Source organism: Anomalospiza imberbis, chromosome 2, assembly GCF_031753505.1.
Source record: "Anomalospiza imberbis isolate Cuckoo-Finch-1a 21T00152 chromosome 2, ASM3175350v1, whole genome shotgun sequence".
Classification (NCBI taxonomy): domain Eukaryota; kingdom Metazoa; phylum Chordata; class Aves; order Passeriformes; family Viduidae; genus Anomalospiza; species Anomalospiza imberbis.
This window is the reverse complement of record NC_089682.1, coordinates 83123324-83142628: the sequence shown is the minus strand read 5'-3', so window position 1 is coordinate 83142628 and position 19305 is coordinate 83123324. Positions and strand designations below refer to the sequence as shown.

The 19305-nt window shown below is 42.8% G+C and overlaps 1 protein-coding gene across 2 annotated transcripts in view; it reads left to right on the top strand.

Moving 5' to 3' along the window:
• LOC137469404 (phosphatidylinositol 3,4,5-trisphosphate 3-phosphatase TPTE2-like) overlaps positions 1-19305 on the top strand; it is a 267328-nt gene that overhangs the window by 240650 nt on the left and 7373 nt on the right. For both annotated transcript variants that reach the window (XM_068182107.1, XM_068182106.1), the window contains exons 2-12: positions 7412-7485; positions 9630-9707; positions 11845-11892; positions 12591-12749; positions 13160-13279; positions 16019-16118; positions 16915-16978; positions 17496-17560; positions 18128-18188; positions 18433-18514; positions 18597-18685. In XM_068182107.1, coding sequence (XP_068038208.1) covers positions 7436-7485; positions 9630-9707; positions 11845-11892; positions 12591-12749; positions 13160-13279; positions 16019-16118; positions 16915-16978; positions 17496-17560; positions 18128-18188; positions 18433-18514; positions 18597-18685 — 916 coding nt within the window. In that variant the 5' untranslated portion in view covers positions 7412-7435. The remainder of the gene's footprint in view (positions 1-7411; positions 7486-9629; positions 9708-11844; positions 11893-12590; positions 12750-13159; positions 13280-16018; positions 16119-16914; positions 16979-17495; positions 17561-18127; positions 18189-18432; positions 18515-18596; positions 18686-19305) is intronic.

Sequence of the window (19305 nt, the reverse complement as noted above, 5' to 3'; positions counted from 1 at the left end):
TGTTTGTTCTTAAAGCGTTCCCTTTAAGGCAAGAAATGAAGCAGACTGCTCCAGGCTCCAAAGGAGGTAGAGAGACCTGAGGATTTCACAGCCAGAGTCTGACTGCCTACCTATGCTCTAGGAAAATACAGGGTAGTCCGGACCCAGCTCAAAGACAAACAGATTACTTGCAGTGAATCCAGGTGCTCTATGCATTTGCAATTTTTTTATACTTTCCTATCACATCCCACCTTCCATGAACACGCTGCTCACTGGGAGAGACTGCAGACCAGGCTCCTTTGCAGGGACTGTAGGTGTGGAGGTACCTACCAGGGGCCTACATGCCCTTGATGTTTGAGCTAGTGTACATCTCTGCAGGAATCTGAGCTGCCAGGTTTTTTAAAACAAAGTTAATATATGACATCTGAAACATTTATTGAAACATCTGAAATATTTATTGTTTTTTAATCTAACAATAAAAGGTTTCATCAAAAGTAAGATAAAATTAAAAGGCCAGGATGACATCAGCCACCATAGTTTCAACCTATGAAATAACCGAAACCGGCATTTGCGCATGAAAAGTCTGTGGTTGGTAAGCCAGGAGTAACCACAGAAATCTGTGTACAAAGAAGCAGTGATGGTGGCAGACCATGAAACATGCTAGATCTGAATATTTTGATAACGTTCAAAGAGCAAATACATAATTCAGTTTAACTAATGAGTCTGCATGCAGCCTGTGAGTATCTAAAGGGTTGACACAACAAATGTAATTATTTTGTAAGTTCCTGAGGGCATGCACAGGTCTCAGCAATCCCATGTCAGGAATAGCTATACCAAAGGGAATTAATCACAAGACTGGAGGGAGTATGTGGATTCCACGATCTCTACCTATTTCAGGTCAGAGAACTTCCCTGCCCTAATTCACTCCCATTTGAACTGGAATGTCCCTTTGAGAAAAAAACATTTTGCTGTAAAATATTTAGTGCAGAAGAACCAGCCACAAACCTTAGCATGTTCTTCGACTTTTTAATTACTCGCATTGTTGTTTTTTTTTTTCTGCCCTGAGTCTGAATCTTCCAAGTCTCATCCTGCAGCCTTTTAATTTCATGATGCCTTACTCTGAGAAGGGGAAGAACCCTCTGCTGCCAAAAGCCTTTTTTCCCTGCTAAAAGCTAGGTCCAAACACAGAAGCTGTGTGCTTGCTCCTGGCTGGGAATCCAAACCTCCATTATCTGCTTTGGCTGTGAGTGTGTATGCAGGAAACCCTGCAGGGTCATGGAGCAAGGGGCTGCTTGGAGCTTTTCCTAGGCAGGGCTGAGGAACGCAGCACAAGCACATCACACTCGTGAGTAGGACACTCGGCTGGCATGGAGAGGAAAGGCAGGAACAAGTTCTGCTCCTGGAGAGATTTCATTCAGGGCAGTTTAATGTAGAACAAGTACATAGAGGTGAGAAGAGCTGTGGGTGGTGTATGACAGGGTGTGGTGGAGGTGGTCTCACTGGGCATGTTGAGGGGGCTCCAGGAACTGCAATATTCTGCCGAGATTTGGGAGCCTGATCTGCCCTAGGCAGGGACAAGCAGCAGAGATATGTGCTCAGGAGAGGAGCAGGACTGCAGGTTCTGGAGAGATCTCTGCAGCCCAATGGAGAAGTACCATATCAATTTAACTGCCTCAAAGGTTAGGCAATTGCTGAACAAATACCTTTGTAGTCGTAAATGTCGATGGTGCGAGTCTGCTTACACCCCTTCTCGGGCACCTTGTCCTTTTTCCAGATCCAGCCATGTCTGACTGTGATTAAGTCACTCACATTAAGAGCCATATAAAGGGCTCAGGCAATATTTCCAAAATCTTTCCTGCTTGTGGATCCAAGGATCTCACTTTCACCACAGAGCTACATGCCACAGTCATCTTTCACTGGGTAATCCATGCTGTTGCTCCAGGACTTTTCAGTGTTACCTGACTTCCTCTGTCACTGATGCTCCAAGTCTGGCCTGCATGGTTTTACCTGGTGCAGTCAGCATGACTGTGATTCACAACACCTGAGAAGTTAGTCCAGAAATGCCTGACGGCTTTTCGACATGTGCACACACAGGCCATGCAGGTGGCAGGTGCCTTGCTGGGAGTTAGAGGGACTGTAAGCAGACCTAGAATGTTTTTAACACATGTTGATGGTCCTTCAGGTACCAAGGGTACCAAACATCATGCTGAGGTCTTGTGTTCTGAGATTGACTGTGGATCTAAGTCACAATTTACTCAGTGCCAGCTAATTGTTCTTATTCTATCCGACCATGGTTACAGCTTCTGTGTCAGCTGCAAGCTTCATCACTCAGGATTTTATCCAGGCCATGGTTAAAACAAAACAACACAACATTAAACAATGCAAGACAACACCCAATCCCTGCAGAATCTCTCAAGAAAAGAATTGCTTAAGGATGGTTTCTCTTTTAGTTATTTTAGGACTAGTGTGCTGCACTTACATCATTGTGAAATGGATTGATTGAACCTTTCTAATCAGTTATTTTCTGGACAGTCAGTTGCTTAGAGAAGCAACAAAATACTTTTATTTTAGCAATAAAACTTGCAGTCTTCTTTAGAAATATATTTGACAAAATTATTTTCCCTAATTGCATGTTGATTTACAATTATTATTAATATTATTACTATTGCTTCTACTATTAAGCTTCTTTAATATTTTATTAGTTGAAACCCTCTGCTCTTGCTTCTCAGGGAGCAGAGCCAAGATGACAAACTATGACCATCAGGTCACCTGATCTACCTGTTTTTAATATTGGCAGAGAATTCATTTCTTACCCACTTATCTTCATATTTCTGCTATCTCAAGACTTAATAAAAATGTAATTATTTTTCTTGTCTGTCTTAAAAGAATCAGATAGAGAAGAGCAATATCTACCAATTTTAATATCTGTCAAATTGAGAGATTCTGTTTACCACCTTCTCATTATTTTTGGAATGCAAAGTATGTCATCACCCCTCTGAGAAATGCATACTTAATCCTGCTCTTTAGCCAGTATGCAACTGGATTATTTACTCAACTTTTAAATCTTTTTTTGATAATTCAGCTATTTTACACTGATTAAAAATTGTCAGAGGATCAGAACTGAATTCTCAAGGGTTATTAAATATCAGTATCATGACTTAACCAGCAAAATATAATGAAAAGTGTTTACAAGTCGTGAATTTAAAAAACATAACACTTTCAATGCTTCCTTTTTACTTTTGGCTTTATGAACTTTGGATTTTGTTCCTTTGCTTTTCTCTACCAGCTGAGAGATAGAAATTTAATTTTATTAGTAAAAAGGTGGTGTTTTTATTTTAGTCATCTGAGTCCAGAAGTTAGGGTCTTAAGATAATAGATCAACCACCAGGAAACTTATGAAACTCATGAAACTCAGTATCACTGGCAATGCAGCATCTATCTATGTGATGAAAACTGGGAAGAGCTGTTCTTCCTTTTAAAATGCACCTTTACCTGGCTGGCTCTGGAATTCAGCCCGAGTACCAAACTGGAAGCCTCCCACCTTCAGCCCCTCCTTTGGCTGAGTTTTACAGGTTGTCTGGTGAGAAATCCACTTCAAAACCTAAACTGCCTTCACACCTTGGTGCTTCCAGAGCCCAGGACAGGGGAAACTAGACTTCTGTATTTCTACACTGTTCTCTGATGTGGGCCTCCCCCCACCACTTGCATCGTTAAGGTGCTCCATAGGTGTAAACTCCTGCTGAGGGTAGCTCACAGGATCCTCACCCAGTCCATGGGATCAAGCCTGTCCTAAGTAACCTGCACTGTAAGTGCATGAGAGAAACACGGTCCCCAGTCATGGTCTAACCAGAGATGTTTATTAAAAGTGTGCATAACTTTTATAATATTTTCACCATTGAGTTAGAATAGCATGAGCCTGGATAGCCAATAGTATAATTATCAATAAGCTTGTTAACCAATAATATTAATGATCAATTCCCTAATAGCAACATCAGACTTTTCTCTCAAAGATAAATGCTTATATAATAGTTCTTTCTACAAACTACTGTGCACCTACTACTGTGCTACTTGTTATATTTTTTAAAACTTTGTTACACCTTTCCTGCCTTAACTGAATCGTCTTTTCTTTCTAACTAAATGCTCTTTGTTCTATCAATTACAAGTTCCCTTTTTTCTTTCCCTACACTGCACATGTAATTTTTATTTTATAATTGAGAAAATTAATTGAATGTTTCTTATCATCATCATCATCAAACTTACTTTCCATCCTTGTTTAGCTGCTTCTCAAATACATAGTTATCTGAATATACCAAACATACTTAGCACCAACCTCATGAAGTTTAACAAAGACAAGTTTTCAGAGTCTACACAGGGGCTGGGTCCTGGTCGATGGCAAGTTGAACATGAGCCAGCAGTGTCCTGGGGTGCATCAGGCACAGCATCGCCAGCTGGGCAAGGGAGGGGATTGTCCTGCTCTGCTCTGCACTGGGGCTGCCTCATCTTGAGTGCTGGGGGCAGTTCTGGGTGCCACAATAAAAATAAGACATTAAGCTGTTAGAGAGTGTTCAAAGGAGAGCAACGAAGATGGTGAAGGGCCTTGAGGGGAAGTCATATGAGAAGTGGCTGAGGTCACTTTGTCTGTTCATCTTGGAGGAGACTGAGGGGAGACCACAATGCTGTCTACAGGCTCCTCATGAGGGGAAGGGGAGGGGCAGGCACTGATCTCTGCTCTGTGATGCCCAGTGAGAGGATCTGAGGGAATGATCTGAAGGTGTCTGAGAAGGTCTAGGTTGGATATTGGAAAATGGTTTTTCACCCAGAGGGTGGTTGGGTACTGGACAGGCTCCCCAGGGAAGTGGTCACAGCACAAAGCCTGACAGAGCCCAAGAAATGTGTGAAAAACGCTCTTAGGAGTCTTGAAGTGTCAGGAGTGGGACAACAGTTGGACTTTGATGATCCTTGTGGATCCTTCCAACTCCAGATATTCTATGATTCTACGTTTCTCTTACTTGCTACCAGTGTCAGTACTAGATATTTATGTATTTATACATATGCATATTTGAACGGAAAACTTTCTCTTTAGTCTAGTGCTCAGAAATGTTCCCTATTCTCATCATTCACCTTAAGGATTTTATTTCTTTAGGGCAGGGAGCATCCGGACAGGCTCCTGCCATCAGTTACCGCATCTCTCCTGCCAAGCCCCAGCAGCCCAGGCAGCAGCCGCTAAAAGCTCGCTTTGGGCTCCCTCTGGTGTCGGCCGTCCTGCAGAAAGCCTCCCCAGCGCAATCCCGGCCTCAGCAGCTACAGCAGCACTGCTGTACCGTGGGATGCCCAGGGACTGCTCCTCACTTGGTTGTTGGTAACGAGGTAGGCGTGAAGCCTCTGCAGAGCACAGGGTTACACATCACATTCTGGAGGCTCTGATTCTGCGAAAACCTAAGTGCTCGATGCCGTGTGAAAATCCAAGTGCTCCTTGCGATGCTATGCCCTGGATGATGGCAAGAGCTGCCACAGGCTGTGGGGGACTGGCTGGCCTGCAGCCCCTGCCCGTCCTGCACTGGCCCTGCCTCGAGTGCAGCTTCACAAAGCTGTCGAGCCATGGGAGAGGCATTGAGAGGCATCAAACCACAGCAGCAGAAAAGTTTACAAAAACTGCGAGGCTGGCACTCGGAAGCAGATGGTGGAGCTGGCTGGGGTCTGGTGGGCTGGGGGCAGCGTGGCCCCATACAGAACTACAGAATCAATTAGAAAATACTTGGAAAGTCTTGGAAAAGACCTCAGCAATCATTGAACCCAACCTATGTTTGAACACCTCCATGTCAATTAGACAACGGCACTAAGGTGCCATGTCCAGTCTTTCCTTGAACACCACCAGGGATGGTGAATCCACCAACTCCCTGGGCAGTCTGTTCCAATGTCTAATGACTCCTTCTGTGAAGAGTTTCTTCCTGATGTCCAACCTAAACCTCCCAGCAACAGACTATATCTTCTCCTGGCCCTATTTACTTGGGAGAAGAGGCTGAACTCCACCGGGCTCCACCCTCCTTTCAGGCAGTTACAGAGCGATGTCTCTCTCCCCGGAGCTCCCCCTCTTCAGCTAAATAACCCCAGGTGCGCTCAACTGCACCTTGTAGGACTTGTGTTCCGGACCCATCACTACCTTTGTGCCTTCTCTGGACACACTCCAGCACCACAGGGTCCTTCCTGAATTATGGGATTGGCCACAATTGGACACACTGCGGGAGGCGTGGCCTAACTAGTGCTGAACTCACCGCCCTGGTCCTGCTGGCCACACTATTGCTGGTACAGGCCAGGATGTATTTGCCTTCTTGGCCACCTGGACCACAGCCTCCTGGCTCAAGTTCAGCCGCTGTTCGACCAGCACCCCCAGATCCTTTCCAGCCACTCTGCCCCCCAGCCTGTAGCGCTGCCTGGGGTGGCTGTGACCTAAGTGCAGGACCTGGAATTTGGCCGTGTTGATCCTCATGCTGTTGGGTCTCAGCCCATCGTTCCAGCCTGTCCAGATCCCTCTGCAGGACAGTCCTACCCTGCAGCAGATCGACACTCCGACCCAACCGGGTATTGCCCGCGAACGCCCCTTCGGGGGGCGCTGGGGAGCCCCGCTGCCCGCCCGCGGCCTGTGCGGGCGGTGCGGGGCGGCGCGGGGCGGCGGGGCCGTTATCATGGCAGCGGGCGGGTCCGCCCAGCCCACCCCGCACCGGCCCGGCCCGGCCCAGGTGCAGCCGGGCAGCAGCGCCGGGCCCCTTGTCCGCAGCCTGGGGGCGCGGAGGTGTGTTCGACCTTCGCGCCTCAGCTCGGTGGGTGAGAGGGGCTGGCGGCGCGGCGCGGCCCGGAGGTGGGAGGGAGGGCCGGGATACGGCCCTCAGGAAGTTTAACCCAACTTTCCGCTGAGTCCGCGGGGCGCCGGGGGCGGTGTCCAGGCTCGACTTTGAGCCCGGCGGCCGCGCCGAGGTGAGGTAGGGGGTTGGGCTCCGGTGGGGTCTGCGCTAGCGGGATGCAGCGGGACCGAGTGCGGGCCTCCCGGCCGGCAAGCTGGTGTGTGCCGGGAGGCAGCTCCCGGACCTGCTCCCTGCGGTTCGGTCCGCGCCCGCAGCTCTCCCGGAGGTGCCAGCTGGGGCTCCTCTGTGTTTCAGAGCTTGAAACAGGGCGAAATTCTTCATCGCGAGGTAAAGATGCTGTTATCGCTGTGGTATGTTGGTGTAGTCAAAACCCCTTCATCAGAATGCTGAGTGCCTTGACTCTCACCAGTGTTACAGCTAAAAGACTGAGCTTTGTCAATCCCGGGGGGGGAAATAGTTGAAAATGCAGTAGAAGCCTGGCTGCTGGGACCGTGAGGGTGAGGCTGTTATAGGATGCTGCTATTCACTGTTTCTTGTACTGTCTCACTTGAACTCGGTGTGTTTCTCTTCAGGTCCACAGGACAACAACAGGCAAAATGACAGCTGTGAGGTACGAACAAGGGACCCAGCCAAGAGAATCATCTGGGTGAGTGAAATGAACTGTGTCAGTGAGGAGGTTTGGGATTGAATATATGGTGTGTGGTCCCCCCATCTGGGTGAGTGAAATGAACTGTGTCAGTGAGGAGGTTTGGGATTGAATATATGGTGTGTGGTCCCCCATCTTTAGGTTCTTAGTGCTTAAAATATAACAAAGGGAATAATGATGGAGTGTCTGAAGTTTATATAGCATAGTCTTTTTATCTCCCCTCTGCCACCAGTGCTGTTGTCTGAGAGGAGGGATATCTTTGAGAGAAATACTCTATTTTGATTCACTTGTAAGTAGTTAGTAAGTAATTAATGAGTACAAGGTTTCCATCCCTGATATAATAAGCCCATGGCATTAAAGTGTGCTCTCTTTTAGCATCCAGACTGTCAAGAGACTTGCAAGAGAGTGTCAAGGTCTCTTGTCAAGCAAGACTCTTTCTGTGCTTGCTTTAAAAGTCTCAAGTCTGAGCTTGCCTTTAGCTATGAGCAGTCAGAAAAGCTTGTGCTCTGTATGGAGTGTGTGCATGAAGGAAACAATTTATTCTAATATGTCCTCCTTTTATTCTCTTCCATCCCCATAGTGAAAGCCTAATTGTAATAGCTTGTGGCTGAACACTTATTCTGTCTTGGGCAACAAGTAGATATAGAATGATCAGCAAAACAAACTCCCTCTGAGGAAAGCATTATCTAGAACTGAATTTTTGTGTGGGAGCACTATGGAAACAGTGTACTTGGACTTTTGATTTATCTTTGTATTAAGGATTGTCTACCTAACAGAAAACACTTTTGTTTCTCATTCTTCTTGTGGCATATTTTAATCACAGTAGAGGATTAGAAGGTAGCATTTGGTGTACTTCATGTGTCTGCAAGTATAAGCAAGTGACCTGCAAAATTGCTGCAGCAGTAGCAGACTTTAATAACTGAAGCATTTCTGCTGTTCAGTAAGTGTAAACACCCAAGTGAATATTCTGTAAGAATAGCTGGGAAGCAAACCTGAATGCCTATCCATCACTAAAGCTTTGCTTCAGCTCTAGGAACAAAATGAGGCAGTGGAAACTGGAAACTAGGAAATGAGGCTTGAATGCTAAAATTGCTGCGTCAGAATAATTCTTCTACTGAGCCTGATACTGAGTGCAGGTGATGAAGCATCAGTACTGGTTCCTGAAACTAGGAATGATGCTAGGAGAAGCATCATTAAACTTCTTGCTTAAAAGGTGGTTAACCCAGACTGCAGAAGCGGTGCTGGTGCATGAGTCTGTTGCCAAGGATGAAGAATATTTGAATCCTCAAAATTATTACACTAATGCTTCAATCATGCTAGGCTGCCTCAGAACAGCATGGAAGCATCAATATTGAATATGTGTGTGTAGCTGTTCCTGCCCACGAAGCAGTGAAACCAGAGGCAGGGCCTCAGCAAACACTGTGGCTGTGCTATTATGCATCACAGTATTTCTGTGGAGAAGACTGAAATAAAGACTCCTGGATTTTGATGGTACACTTTTTCTCTGAAATTGTCGTGTGGCCTTCAAAAAAAAAAAAAAAAAAAAAAAAAACCAAAAACTTGATCTGAAGAGACCCTTTTAAGGAAGTTATGGCAAGCAGCCACTACCCCAAAAAACTGCTGTTCTAGCACTAGCTCAGCTGCTGCTCTGGTCTTCCAGTTTCCGGTCTGGTATCCTGCTCTGCACAAAAACATCTCTATGCTATGGCTTTTCCTGGTGAAAACATTAATTCTCTGTACAAGAAGGTCGCTGTAACAGCATTAATGTCACTTGGACTCTCTGAAGCCGTTTTGCATATGCATATTTCTGCTGCTTCTAGAGCCTGGATTGTTGTGTCCTTAGCAGACTCGTGGATGCCCTGCTTCAAAGCCCTTTATCCTACTGCTGAACTCATCTGTCTCTTTTTTGCAGGGGTGAAAAAAGGGAATCCTTTTGAGAAAGGGGCTGCTAATAGGAAATAGATCAGCACTAACCAAGGTGTTCAGCTGTGCCAACATGGGGAAAGTCTTTCTTCCTCTGGTACTGGGCCTGTGCTCAGGCTGCTGTTCACTTGACAGTTACTTTTTTTTTGAAATAACAAAGCATAGCAATATACAGAGTTGACACCTCTATCAGTGTGTGACTTGCATTATTTCTTTGCCAGCTCTCAAACAGCTGAAGAGGCCACAGTAAAGATTGATAATGGTCGTGATGAGGGTAATGGACCAGACACCTGTTCCAAGTAAGCTAATGATATACTAATTTTCTTTGCTTACCCCCCAGAAGTGGAATCTGATGAGCCAAAATAAGAAGGCAGGTGGCTTGTTGAAGTAGAGATAAGCCCAGTAAAATGCTTGATATTGACATTTCTTCTAGTACCTAGCGAAGACAAATAAGTTGAGGAAGCCTCTTTATCCCTCTAGAGGTAAAAGTCCAACCCAAGAACACAAGTCCATCATATTATGGCAAACGGATAGTCCAAACGACATTGATTAAATTTTCCCAAAGGAATGAGTTTGTGAGAGCACAGAAGAACAAGTGCTGGTGAGACAATTAGGTGAATCAGTACCTGGGCATAAGAATAAGCATTTTGGCACACATCAAGACTAAATTGTCTGAACTTACTAGTAGTTACCTCTATTATTGAAGCAGTTATTTCCTTACAGTGTTTACCTCACATTACTCTTAGAGCAAGCTTAGTTGAGTCAGTGGCAAGTCCTGCAGCTCAAGAACAGTAAGCCTAAGCCTGTTATTTCAGTTATTCTATGTGACAACATGTTTTTCTGGATTCTGGAATTTACAAATGTATTTCACAAAAGCTCTAAGCTAGTTATGTAATCAAATGTGCCATGTTTCCTTCAACTAATTTAAGATGTTTGCAGGCCAAATTGGAGTGGTGTATGCATATATTTTTGTTTTGAGTGTACCTAGTTAGAGGTACTTTTCCATAAACTGTGAAAGTTGGCGTCTTGGTGTCCCCACTACAATTGTAGGTTTGACTGGACAGACGTAGGCCAGCAAACCATTAGTGTCACCATTGCAATGTTTCTTTAGATATTTGGCATTCATAAATACCAGGAAAACCTTCTATATGCTAAGCTGCCTTCAGGACAAGGCATGGTATTACACCCTTGACTTCTATAAGAATAGTGAGGACTACAAACCATGAGTATCCTTCCAGCTTAAGAATTAAAATGTTTGCAGGTTAGACCTTGTACCTTAGTTCAGAGTAAGAACCTAATAATGAAAAATGTGGGTTAATTCAGTAACCCCAGTAAGATGCTGCCTCAGCACTTCAGAGGTATCTAGCCTTGTCTTAAACTGAGTTGTTGAAGTGCACCAAGTGAAATGCAATGCTGAAGTTGTCCTAGAGGAAACAAGTATTTTGGACAGGATCACTGGGGTGCAGTGTGCATTACTGAGTTGACAAAAACTTCTTGAAGCAGTGCAAAATAATCTATCAGTACTTTTTGTCAGTATGTTAGGACTAATGGTAAGTCCTGCTGTTAGTGATATGCTTGAAAAAAGGTGTTTTCTTCTAAGTGTCTAAGAAAAGACTTGATGCTTACAGTAGTTAAGTAATCTTGGGATTACTTAACAGACTGGCAGTCTGTTTTTCACTGTCAGCACTTGAGTTTTGCAGGTTCTACACCAAGAACTTCTACCTTAGTCCTTGGTGTAATCTAAAGAGGCTTCCAGCCAGAAAGCGAGTTACATAAAAGCTCTGTTCTAAACCAAAGCCTTGAAGCATACCAAAGAGGCAACAAAATCTACTGTAATTGGAAACAAGAGCTGTGACTTTGCCAGGACTGAAGATAATTCTGACAACTGGAAGAACTTGGTTTCAGAAACAGTTTTTCTTAAAAGATATTTGGATTTTCAATCTGAAAGCCAAACTGATGTTTCCTTTTTAAAGTAAAAGTGGGATTTCTATTTCCAAAGGCACGGGAGCTGTTAACACGTGCAGCTATTTGCAGACCTGGGGAAAAAAAAAAGGTCTGATACAAGAAGCTAATGTATGGAATGAATCTTCCTCCTGACCAATATAAACCCACTTCTTATAGTTTACTAAGCCAGAGCTCAAGCATCACTGGAATTGTGACATGGAATAATGTTCTGGATAAGTACATACTGCTGTATTTCTAGGGTCTGGAAGCTGATTAATACTTCTTCTAACAAGTGATCAAAGCACTGTTTTCAAGTACTCTCTTAACCTATATACTTCATGAATGCAATTGAGTAATCTCATTTTAGAGAAGTCGCTACTGTGCAGAATACTAAAACTAAAGGAATGTGAACAAAAGAATATAACAGTGCCCTTGTGGCTGATACTGTAGCAAAATGTCACTTGTTTTGATGTCAGTTCTCTTCTCTTGCAGTGCAACTAGGAGAAAAATTGCCCCCTTTGTGATGTCATTTGGATTCAGGTAAAAGCTTGAGCTTGTAATGATGTGGCAAAGGTGAAAATAGTCCTCATTTCTGGTGTAAGAACTTTGGAACTCCTTGAACATCAGTAACACCAGCTTGCTTTGTCTGAAAGTGCTGAATCCTTTGTCACCCCCAGGGAGAAAAGCACTAGAATTGAAAAATAATACTGAAATAGATATGACTACATTCTTCAAGAAGAGCTGAAATTCAGAACTGTAAATGTCACTGACTTGGATAAAACCTCTTCAATGGCTTATTCTTGGCTGGCAGCCTTTGAACAAACAGTTGGTCAGTTATGTGTAGTCTAGGTGCTGGAACAAGGCAAGCCATTAAAGGCAGTTATTTTTAAGGGACAGTATTCAGTCATGAGAGGGAGGGAAGCCGAGTAAAGTGAAAGCAGAAATGACACTTGTATGCCTTAAAGCATTCAGGTTTGCACTGCTTCTAGGTAGCTGTGAAATCATAAATTGATAACTACAGCTGTGTCTGAGGTAAATGTATGGTTCCACATAGATGAGGGTTTTTGTGCATATCACTTAAAAATGCAGTTGGAAATCTTCAGCTTCTAATTGAGCAGGCTTCAATCTATGTAAGAGAACACACTCTTGCTGGAAAAGCTTAGAAATCAGGGTTTGTGCTGTTTAGTTGATAAGTGTTTATTCCTACCCCTCAAACTTCCTTGTATTTTTCCTTGCAGAGTATTTGGAGTTGTACTTATCATTGTGGACATTATAGTTGTGATTCTGGATCTGGCTATCAGTGAGAGAAAGAAGGGTACAGAGATCCCTGAAGGTGTTTCCCTGGCAATAGCACTCTTCTTTCTCATCGATGTTCTCCTAAGGGTGTTTGTTGAAGGGTAAGACATAGGCAAAAATTATGTCCATGTGGCAAGTCCTCAAGCTAGGAAGGAAGCAAAACTTAAAGTTTGGACTATGAACATGGTGTCCTGTAGACTAATTGTCTGGTCATAGATAATAGCCATGTCTTTTCTTGGCTGTGTATGTTGGTGATTACCCTTCTATGGAACAACCTGTAAGTATTTTCAGTATAAGCGAGCACTTGGAAACTACACAGCTTTTCCAGAACTTATGTGTGAATCAGGGCTAAGATTGCTTTCTTAGTGAGACTTCAGTGCTTAGTGTTAAGAAAAACTGCAGGAGAGCTTGTCTCCAGCAGTAGCTCTGTATAGATTATTCTCTTCTTGAAGATATATTTCAGTTTTTGCTACCTGTATTGCCATCTGTCTAAAACTCTTCTTGGTTTCAGCTTCAGGAACTATTTCCAGTCCAAACTGAATATTTTGGATGCATGTATAGTGGTGGGCACCCTGTTAATTAATTTGACATACTGCTTCTTAGATGTTGATGCAGCAGAGGAGATACCAAGGTAAGAGGGGTATGGCAGCTGGTAAGTGTGAACTCTTTTCTTGATAATCTTCTAAGAATTTTCTTGGGCACCTCTAAGCCAGATGTGTGCATATGAGATCACAAATGGGACTGTGATAGTGTGTCATGGTACAGACCAGTGCAGGATAGACACACAGCTTTGATCTGACAGCCTACATGCTGTATAGGCTGTCCCTGCATCAAAGGCAGAGGGGTCTGAACATACTAGTTGAGGTAGCTAAAAGTGAGGCCATAAAGTGCTCTGACTCAAGCACTTTTTGGGGAAAGGTGTGCAGTAGACTTAATAGAGAGAAGGGTCTGAAGAAGGGCAGAGAGAAGAATTGCATTATCATAGCAAATGGAAGAGACAAGAAAGGGAGGATCTCTGTCTAAAGGATCTTTCAATAGAAAGAGTTGCCAAACTGTCTTGTTTCCTTTGCTTTGCTTTGCTTTCCCAAAAACCTCATGTTAATATAATGCTGGATTTTTCAGCCATGCTTTGGGGAGAGAAAACATGCTGTTTATGTGCATGGGCTCCTTCAAGTCCTATTTCCTTCTGATTTCTGTATCTTGATCAGTTAATAACCTGTGAGATGCATTCATTCCTGATGGAGGCAGAACTACAACTTTAAGATGAGTTTCTCTGCACTAGGTTTGACTTAGAGAAACTTTCTTGCATCAGCCAGGGAAAAGTCAAGCTCTTAAAAAATAAATAAAATGTCACCTCCTACCCCGAATTCAGCTGACTAATGGGCATAAGAGGGGAACATTATTCCAGAAGAAAACAAAAAGTTTAGTTATTGAAGAATCCAGAGTTGGACAAGTATCTGCAAGTACTAGTTTTGTCTTGAAGTGCTTGCTCAACTTGGGTATCAAGAAGTAAAACTGTCAAAGGAATAGCTTTTGCAGCCTTGCTTCTTCTTAGGTTGTCTTAAACATTCATTGGAGTTCTTAATTATTACTTCCCATTTCTATGGACATATTTTTCTAAAACAGCTTTCATCTTATAGCAGCACCCAGGTAAAGGAGGGGAAAAGAGCAGTGTGACAGCATAATCTGCACTCTCGTCTCTACTAGGCTATTCTAGTAGTAGGCCTGATCCTACACTGATCCATCTAGCTGTAGATCTGTCTGTGCAAGTTCCTTGTATTCTGACTTACTGAAGTTGATGGGAATCTAGAATAGTTTTTTGCCTCGCATAAAGAGGACTTTACACTGCTGCTCTCAGAAGACACTCAGCTGGGGCCTACCATCTTACCCATGCAATTTTTGAGGCCCTCTGTAAGGCTTCTCTTGTTAAAGGCTCTAAAATTGTGTTCTGACCAAAATACTGCTACCTGACAGTAGAGGATACCTCAAATCTGACCAAATACCAAATCTTGAGATGGTGGTCATCCTACCTAACACAGCAGTACTGTCCACAAAATCCAATTAATTCCCAGTAGCCTTATTGGGGTTTATCACTTTTATTTCCTGAGTCCTTCATCAAGAAGCAAACAATAATCTTAAAGCATCTGGTATATCTCAGAAGAATTAGGATTTTAGCAGCTTTTATGTGCATGAGAGCTTATATATGACAAGTGAAATTTCAGTGACAGACCTTAAAGGTAACGTGCCCTGATAAAGGAATATGGTTTCTCTTTCTAATCTGATCTAGCTGGGTCTGTGTAGGGGTGAGTTAACTGTTTCCCTGAAGTCTGACCTATAAAAGGACTTTGAGGAATGAGAGCTGGATATCAGTCTGGGAGCTAATGCTTAACAGGCTGACTTCCTTAAGGGGTTTTATCTTGAAGAGTTGCTTCTCAGAACTGTGGGGAGAGGGGCTATGGAGTTTTCACCCGGGTTTTGTTCATCTCATTTGCTGCTAGCTCCAATGAAATTCTGTTTTGAAAACAGGAGGATGGTACTGAATTTGGAAGAAGCTCAGGGAAAAACTGAAACTTTCCTCCACGTATCCAGGACAACCTTACCTTGCTGACTCCATATTCAGTGGGGGGCAGACTGTGAGCAAAACTGGAGTTTTGTCTCCCTTACTGTTGGTATTCACCAGCATTTTTATGCAAATTTATCAAAACCTAGAATGTATGTGTGCTGCTTAAAATTATGCTCACTTACCTCCTTAAGGAATGAATTGAATATTAGTTTGCCCTTGTCCCTAGGAGTGGGGGAAAGCAGCTGCTTCTGTTCAGTTGTTTTGATAGAACCGCTCACCTAAGCTTCTTTCCTGCTTCAAAGTTCAACAATAGTTCAAAGTTCCTCAAACCAAACCAAGTGTTCAGGTTGCTGAATGATTAAACACAGGATATATACTGATCTGTTCTCAAGTTTCTTAATCAAATCATGATGTACTTAGCCTGTCTAGCTTCTTTTTAGTTATTTTTCAGGTGGCTGCATACACTTAAATGTCTAGTTGAGAATAAGCTTCAAGGAACAAAAACTTGGTGATAATAACATGGATAATGTTAATGGAATTTGTTGCTTTCTAGCCAGAGGCTCCTGTGGAAGTCTGAGCAAGTAGGCAATTTCCTGGTTCTGCTAGCTGTTGAGAGCATGTACTCACAAAATATCCTTAACAATAAACCCATTTTATTGTGTTTGTTCCAAAATCAGCCTGGGATGTCCTAGTTCAACATATGAAACAAAGTTTTAAACTTCCCCTGAAACAGCTTTTAAACAGCTTTAATCTTTGCCTGTACATTTATTTGTGTCCATTTTCTTCCATGGTGAATCTGTCATCTAGAATGGTTATTTTCCTCCGAATTCTGAGAATTGTTATCTTGATAAGAATATTTCGTCTGGCTTCACAAAAGCAGCAACTTGAAAGGGTGACCAGGAGAATGGTAAGTTGGCCTCTTAACATATCTAGGCTACTACTACTGTTTCCAACTCTTTCTTCAGGCAGCATCAGTGGTTAGTAGCAAGACTGACCATGGCCTGTTGGTCTGCTATTGATAGTGTTGCCCAAGCAGCATATCTCTTCGATGTCCCTTACAGGGCTCTGGAGCTTTGCCTCCAGCCTCAGTAAAACCTTGTCATTCTTGGCTTTGTTCAAGTAAGCAGCAACTTGACCTGGAAGGCCAGCATATCTAAGTGATTGCAACACCCCTTGTGTCTCAACTGACAATTTCTAACTTGTGTGGTACATAGACTATTTTCCCTCACATGGGGGAAGATAGTTTTAATTAGGAGCTTTATTTTGAGTACCAACAAAGCAATCTAGCTGGTGAAGCCCTATCCACTGTCAATGCCTCTTATTTTCATCAGGGGTGTTGAAGTCGTACTTTAAGCTTCAAGTATGTCCTATTGTTTAGGAATAAGCAATCCTTAACTTTATTCTTTTTTCCCCTCAGTCTCCAAACACTCAAATAACAATGACAGATTCATGCTGCAGTATTCATAGAATCTGTAGTGTTCTTTTCACTAGAATAAATTTTGGTATTTAAGGGTAAAAATTCTATACAGAGCTTCTACCTAGAAGTTAATACAAGGAACTTGCTCTTGGATAATGCTGTAATGAAGTGAGGCTCTGCTACTCAAGCTTAACTGGAGAGTCTACATGGTTGAATTTTCCTAGTAACAGGCAACACTTGGTGATCGTTGACATTCTTGTGGAAGATTAACTTTTTTTTTTGGCAGGTCTCTGAAAACAAAAGACGTTATGTGAAAGATGGCTTTGATCTGGATCTCACTTACATTACTGGTTTGTGGAAACAAATGTCACTTCGCAGCATGTTATGTCCTGTGAAGACTTGTTTTGCAGTTAATAAGAGCTTGCCGTGAACTACAATGTTTTAGACTAATGAAATTTAAGAATGAAGTCAAACCAGGCCTACTCCTTTTCTGTGGGATTTTGAAATATGGATTCCTGACTGATATTATTCCCCAGAATTAGCCTTCTAGAAGAGTTGTACATGCTGTATGTAATAATAAAAATTTATTTGAGGCCTAGGCAACCAATGTTGGGCAACTATTTACTTACAGTATTTTTGCTTCTGATTCTGTGGAGACTAACACTTGATGGTGGCTGATGTTTTGGGAAGCATTATTTGTCTTGCTCTAGCTTTGCTAAATGTAGAGGAAAGCCTACCAGAAAGGGGTAGATTGTTCTTATAATTAGGGTAAGAATAAGACATTTCATAAGGATGTTTCTCAGTCATGTAGTTCTTATGTGCAGGGGGGCCTCCTGCTGTTACTTGTGATTGCTGTCTTCTCAACAGATCGAATTATTGCAATGTCGTTTCCATCTTCTGGGAAGCAGTCTTTCTACAGGAATCCCATAAAGGTAAAAATCTTACCTACCAAATTCACTGTTTCTGAAACCTGTTTCTTTTATAGGTTCCCACTAATTTACATGTGGCCTAGATCATGTCAGTCCTAGTTTTGCTGCCTTTGCTGGTTGGAATGACTGATGATCTCCACTGTGCTGCACTGCTTATGTTGTAGTGTCTCAGCTAAACCTAGTGGTTTTCTCTTAAAGTGGAGACACACCAGTGCTTTGATGCTCCTATTCTTTGGGAATGTTTTGAAGAATCAGGGTGGTTCTGTCCCAGGCTAGTAATTGTGATAAGATCTATTCACCTAAATAAAGTTGCTTTAAAAGTCTGTATACATAATATCCTTTTCAGAGCTCTGCCTCCTGATATTGTAGAAATATATATAGGGCCAGGAAGATAGCTGCAGTAGTACTTTTATTCCAGATGAGAACCTGAGCTGTCAGGTTGGAAGGGCCTGCTTTCCAAGTGCTGTTCATGAGTGCAGTTGTTGATCCCACCTCGGGGGTGGGGGAAGTTGAGGTGGCAATGGAAGTAACATGTAGAGCACTAACTACGCTAAACTCATTATTGCTTAGGAAGTTGCAAGATTTTTGGACACCAAACATCCAGGCCACTATAAAGTCTACAATCTCTGCAGTAAGTATGTTTAGCTGCTGACTATATTTGAGATAAAATTTAATGTATGAGTGAAAAGTATGAAACCAGAAGCTAAGCATGCATGGCTTTAGCCAAGTTACCCATGTTTTTTCATTTTAGTATGTCTATTAGCACTGCTGTGTTTTAGACACTAGTACATGCTCAGACTATCCTTTGTGTGTTACAAACCACTTTGTTACAATCCTTCTCCCTTCCTGGCATAACTTCAGATCTTTCCTTATAGGTGAACAAGGCTATGACCACAAGTACTTTCACTACAGGGTGGAAAGGATGTTCATTGATGACCACAATGTCCCAGCACTACAGTGAGTCTTGTCAAGAAATACATACATTGCAATAGTTCTATGTAGGCATTTGCCTCGATCCATTAACTTTTCTCTTATTTAGTGACATGCTGAAATTCACTGCCAGTGTCCGTGAATGGATGAGTCAAGATGAGAAGAATGTCATAGCAATTCACTGTAAAGGGGGCAAAGGTAGGATTTCTCATGTGCAATCTGTGTATGCTACCAATCATGCTTCTTTGTTATTGTAGCTTCTTTGATTCAAGTTTGGCCTTAAACCATACTATGAGATGGGTTTACAGGGTAATTTGACAAATACTGCCGACACTGTTATGACTAGCCCGACTGCAATAGTCTGTTTAGTATTAAACAACCCCATTTTTAGGTAGTCGAAACTAGTTCTTAGTCTAAGCTGTTATTATGTCTCCTAAAATGTTCTTCAATAACTTTCTGGTTTTCTGGCAGCTGGGACAGCAGTCCCCCAGGAGAGACTGGGGATAGGGAGGCTACTGAAATTGCTACTATTAAAAGTGTTAGGCTGCTGCTTTGGCTTCTGGTAGCCAGTCACCCATGCTGAATATTTTGCACTGTAATATGGCTCAAACCATCCGTTGTTTAGGTTGGAAAAAGACCTTTAAGATCAAGTCCAACTGTTAATCCAGTATTATCAGATCTACTACTAAACTGTCTCTCAGTGCCACATCTGCACATCTCCAGGAATACCTCTGGGAGTGGTGATTCAGCCACTTTCCAGGGCAACCTGTTCCAGTGCTTGATGACCCTGTTAGAGAAAAAATTTTTCCTAATATCCA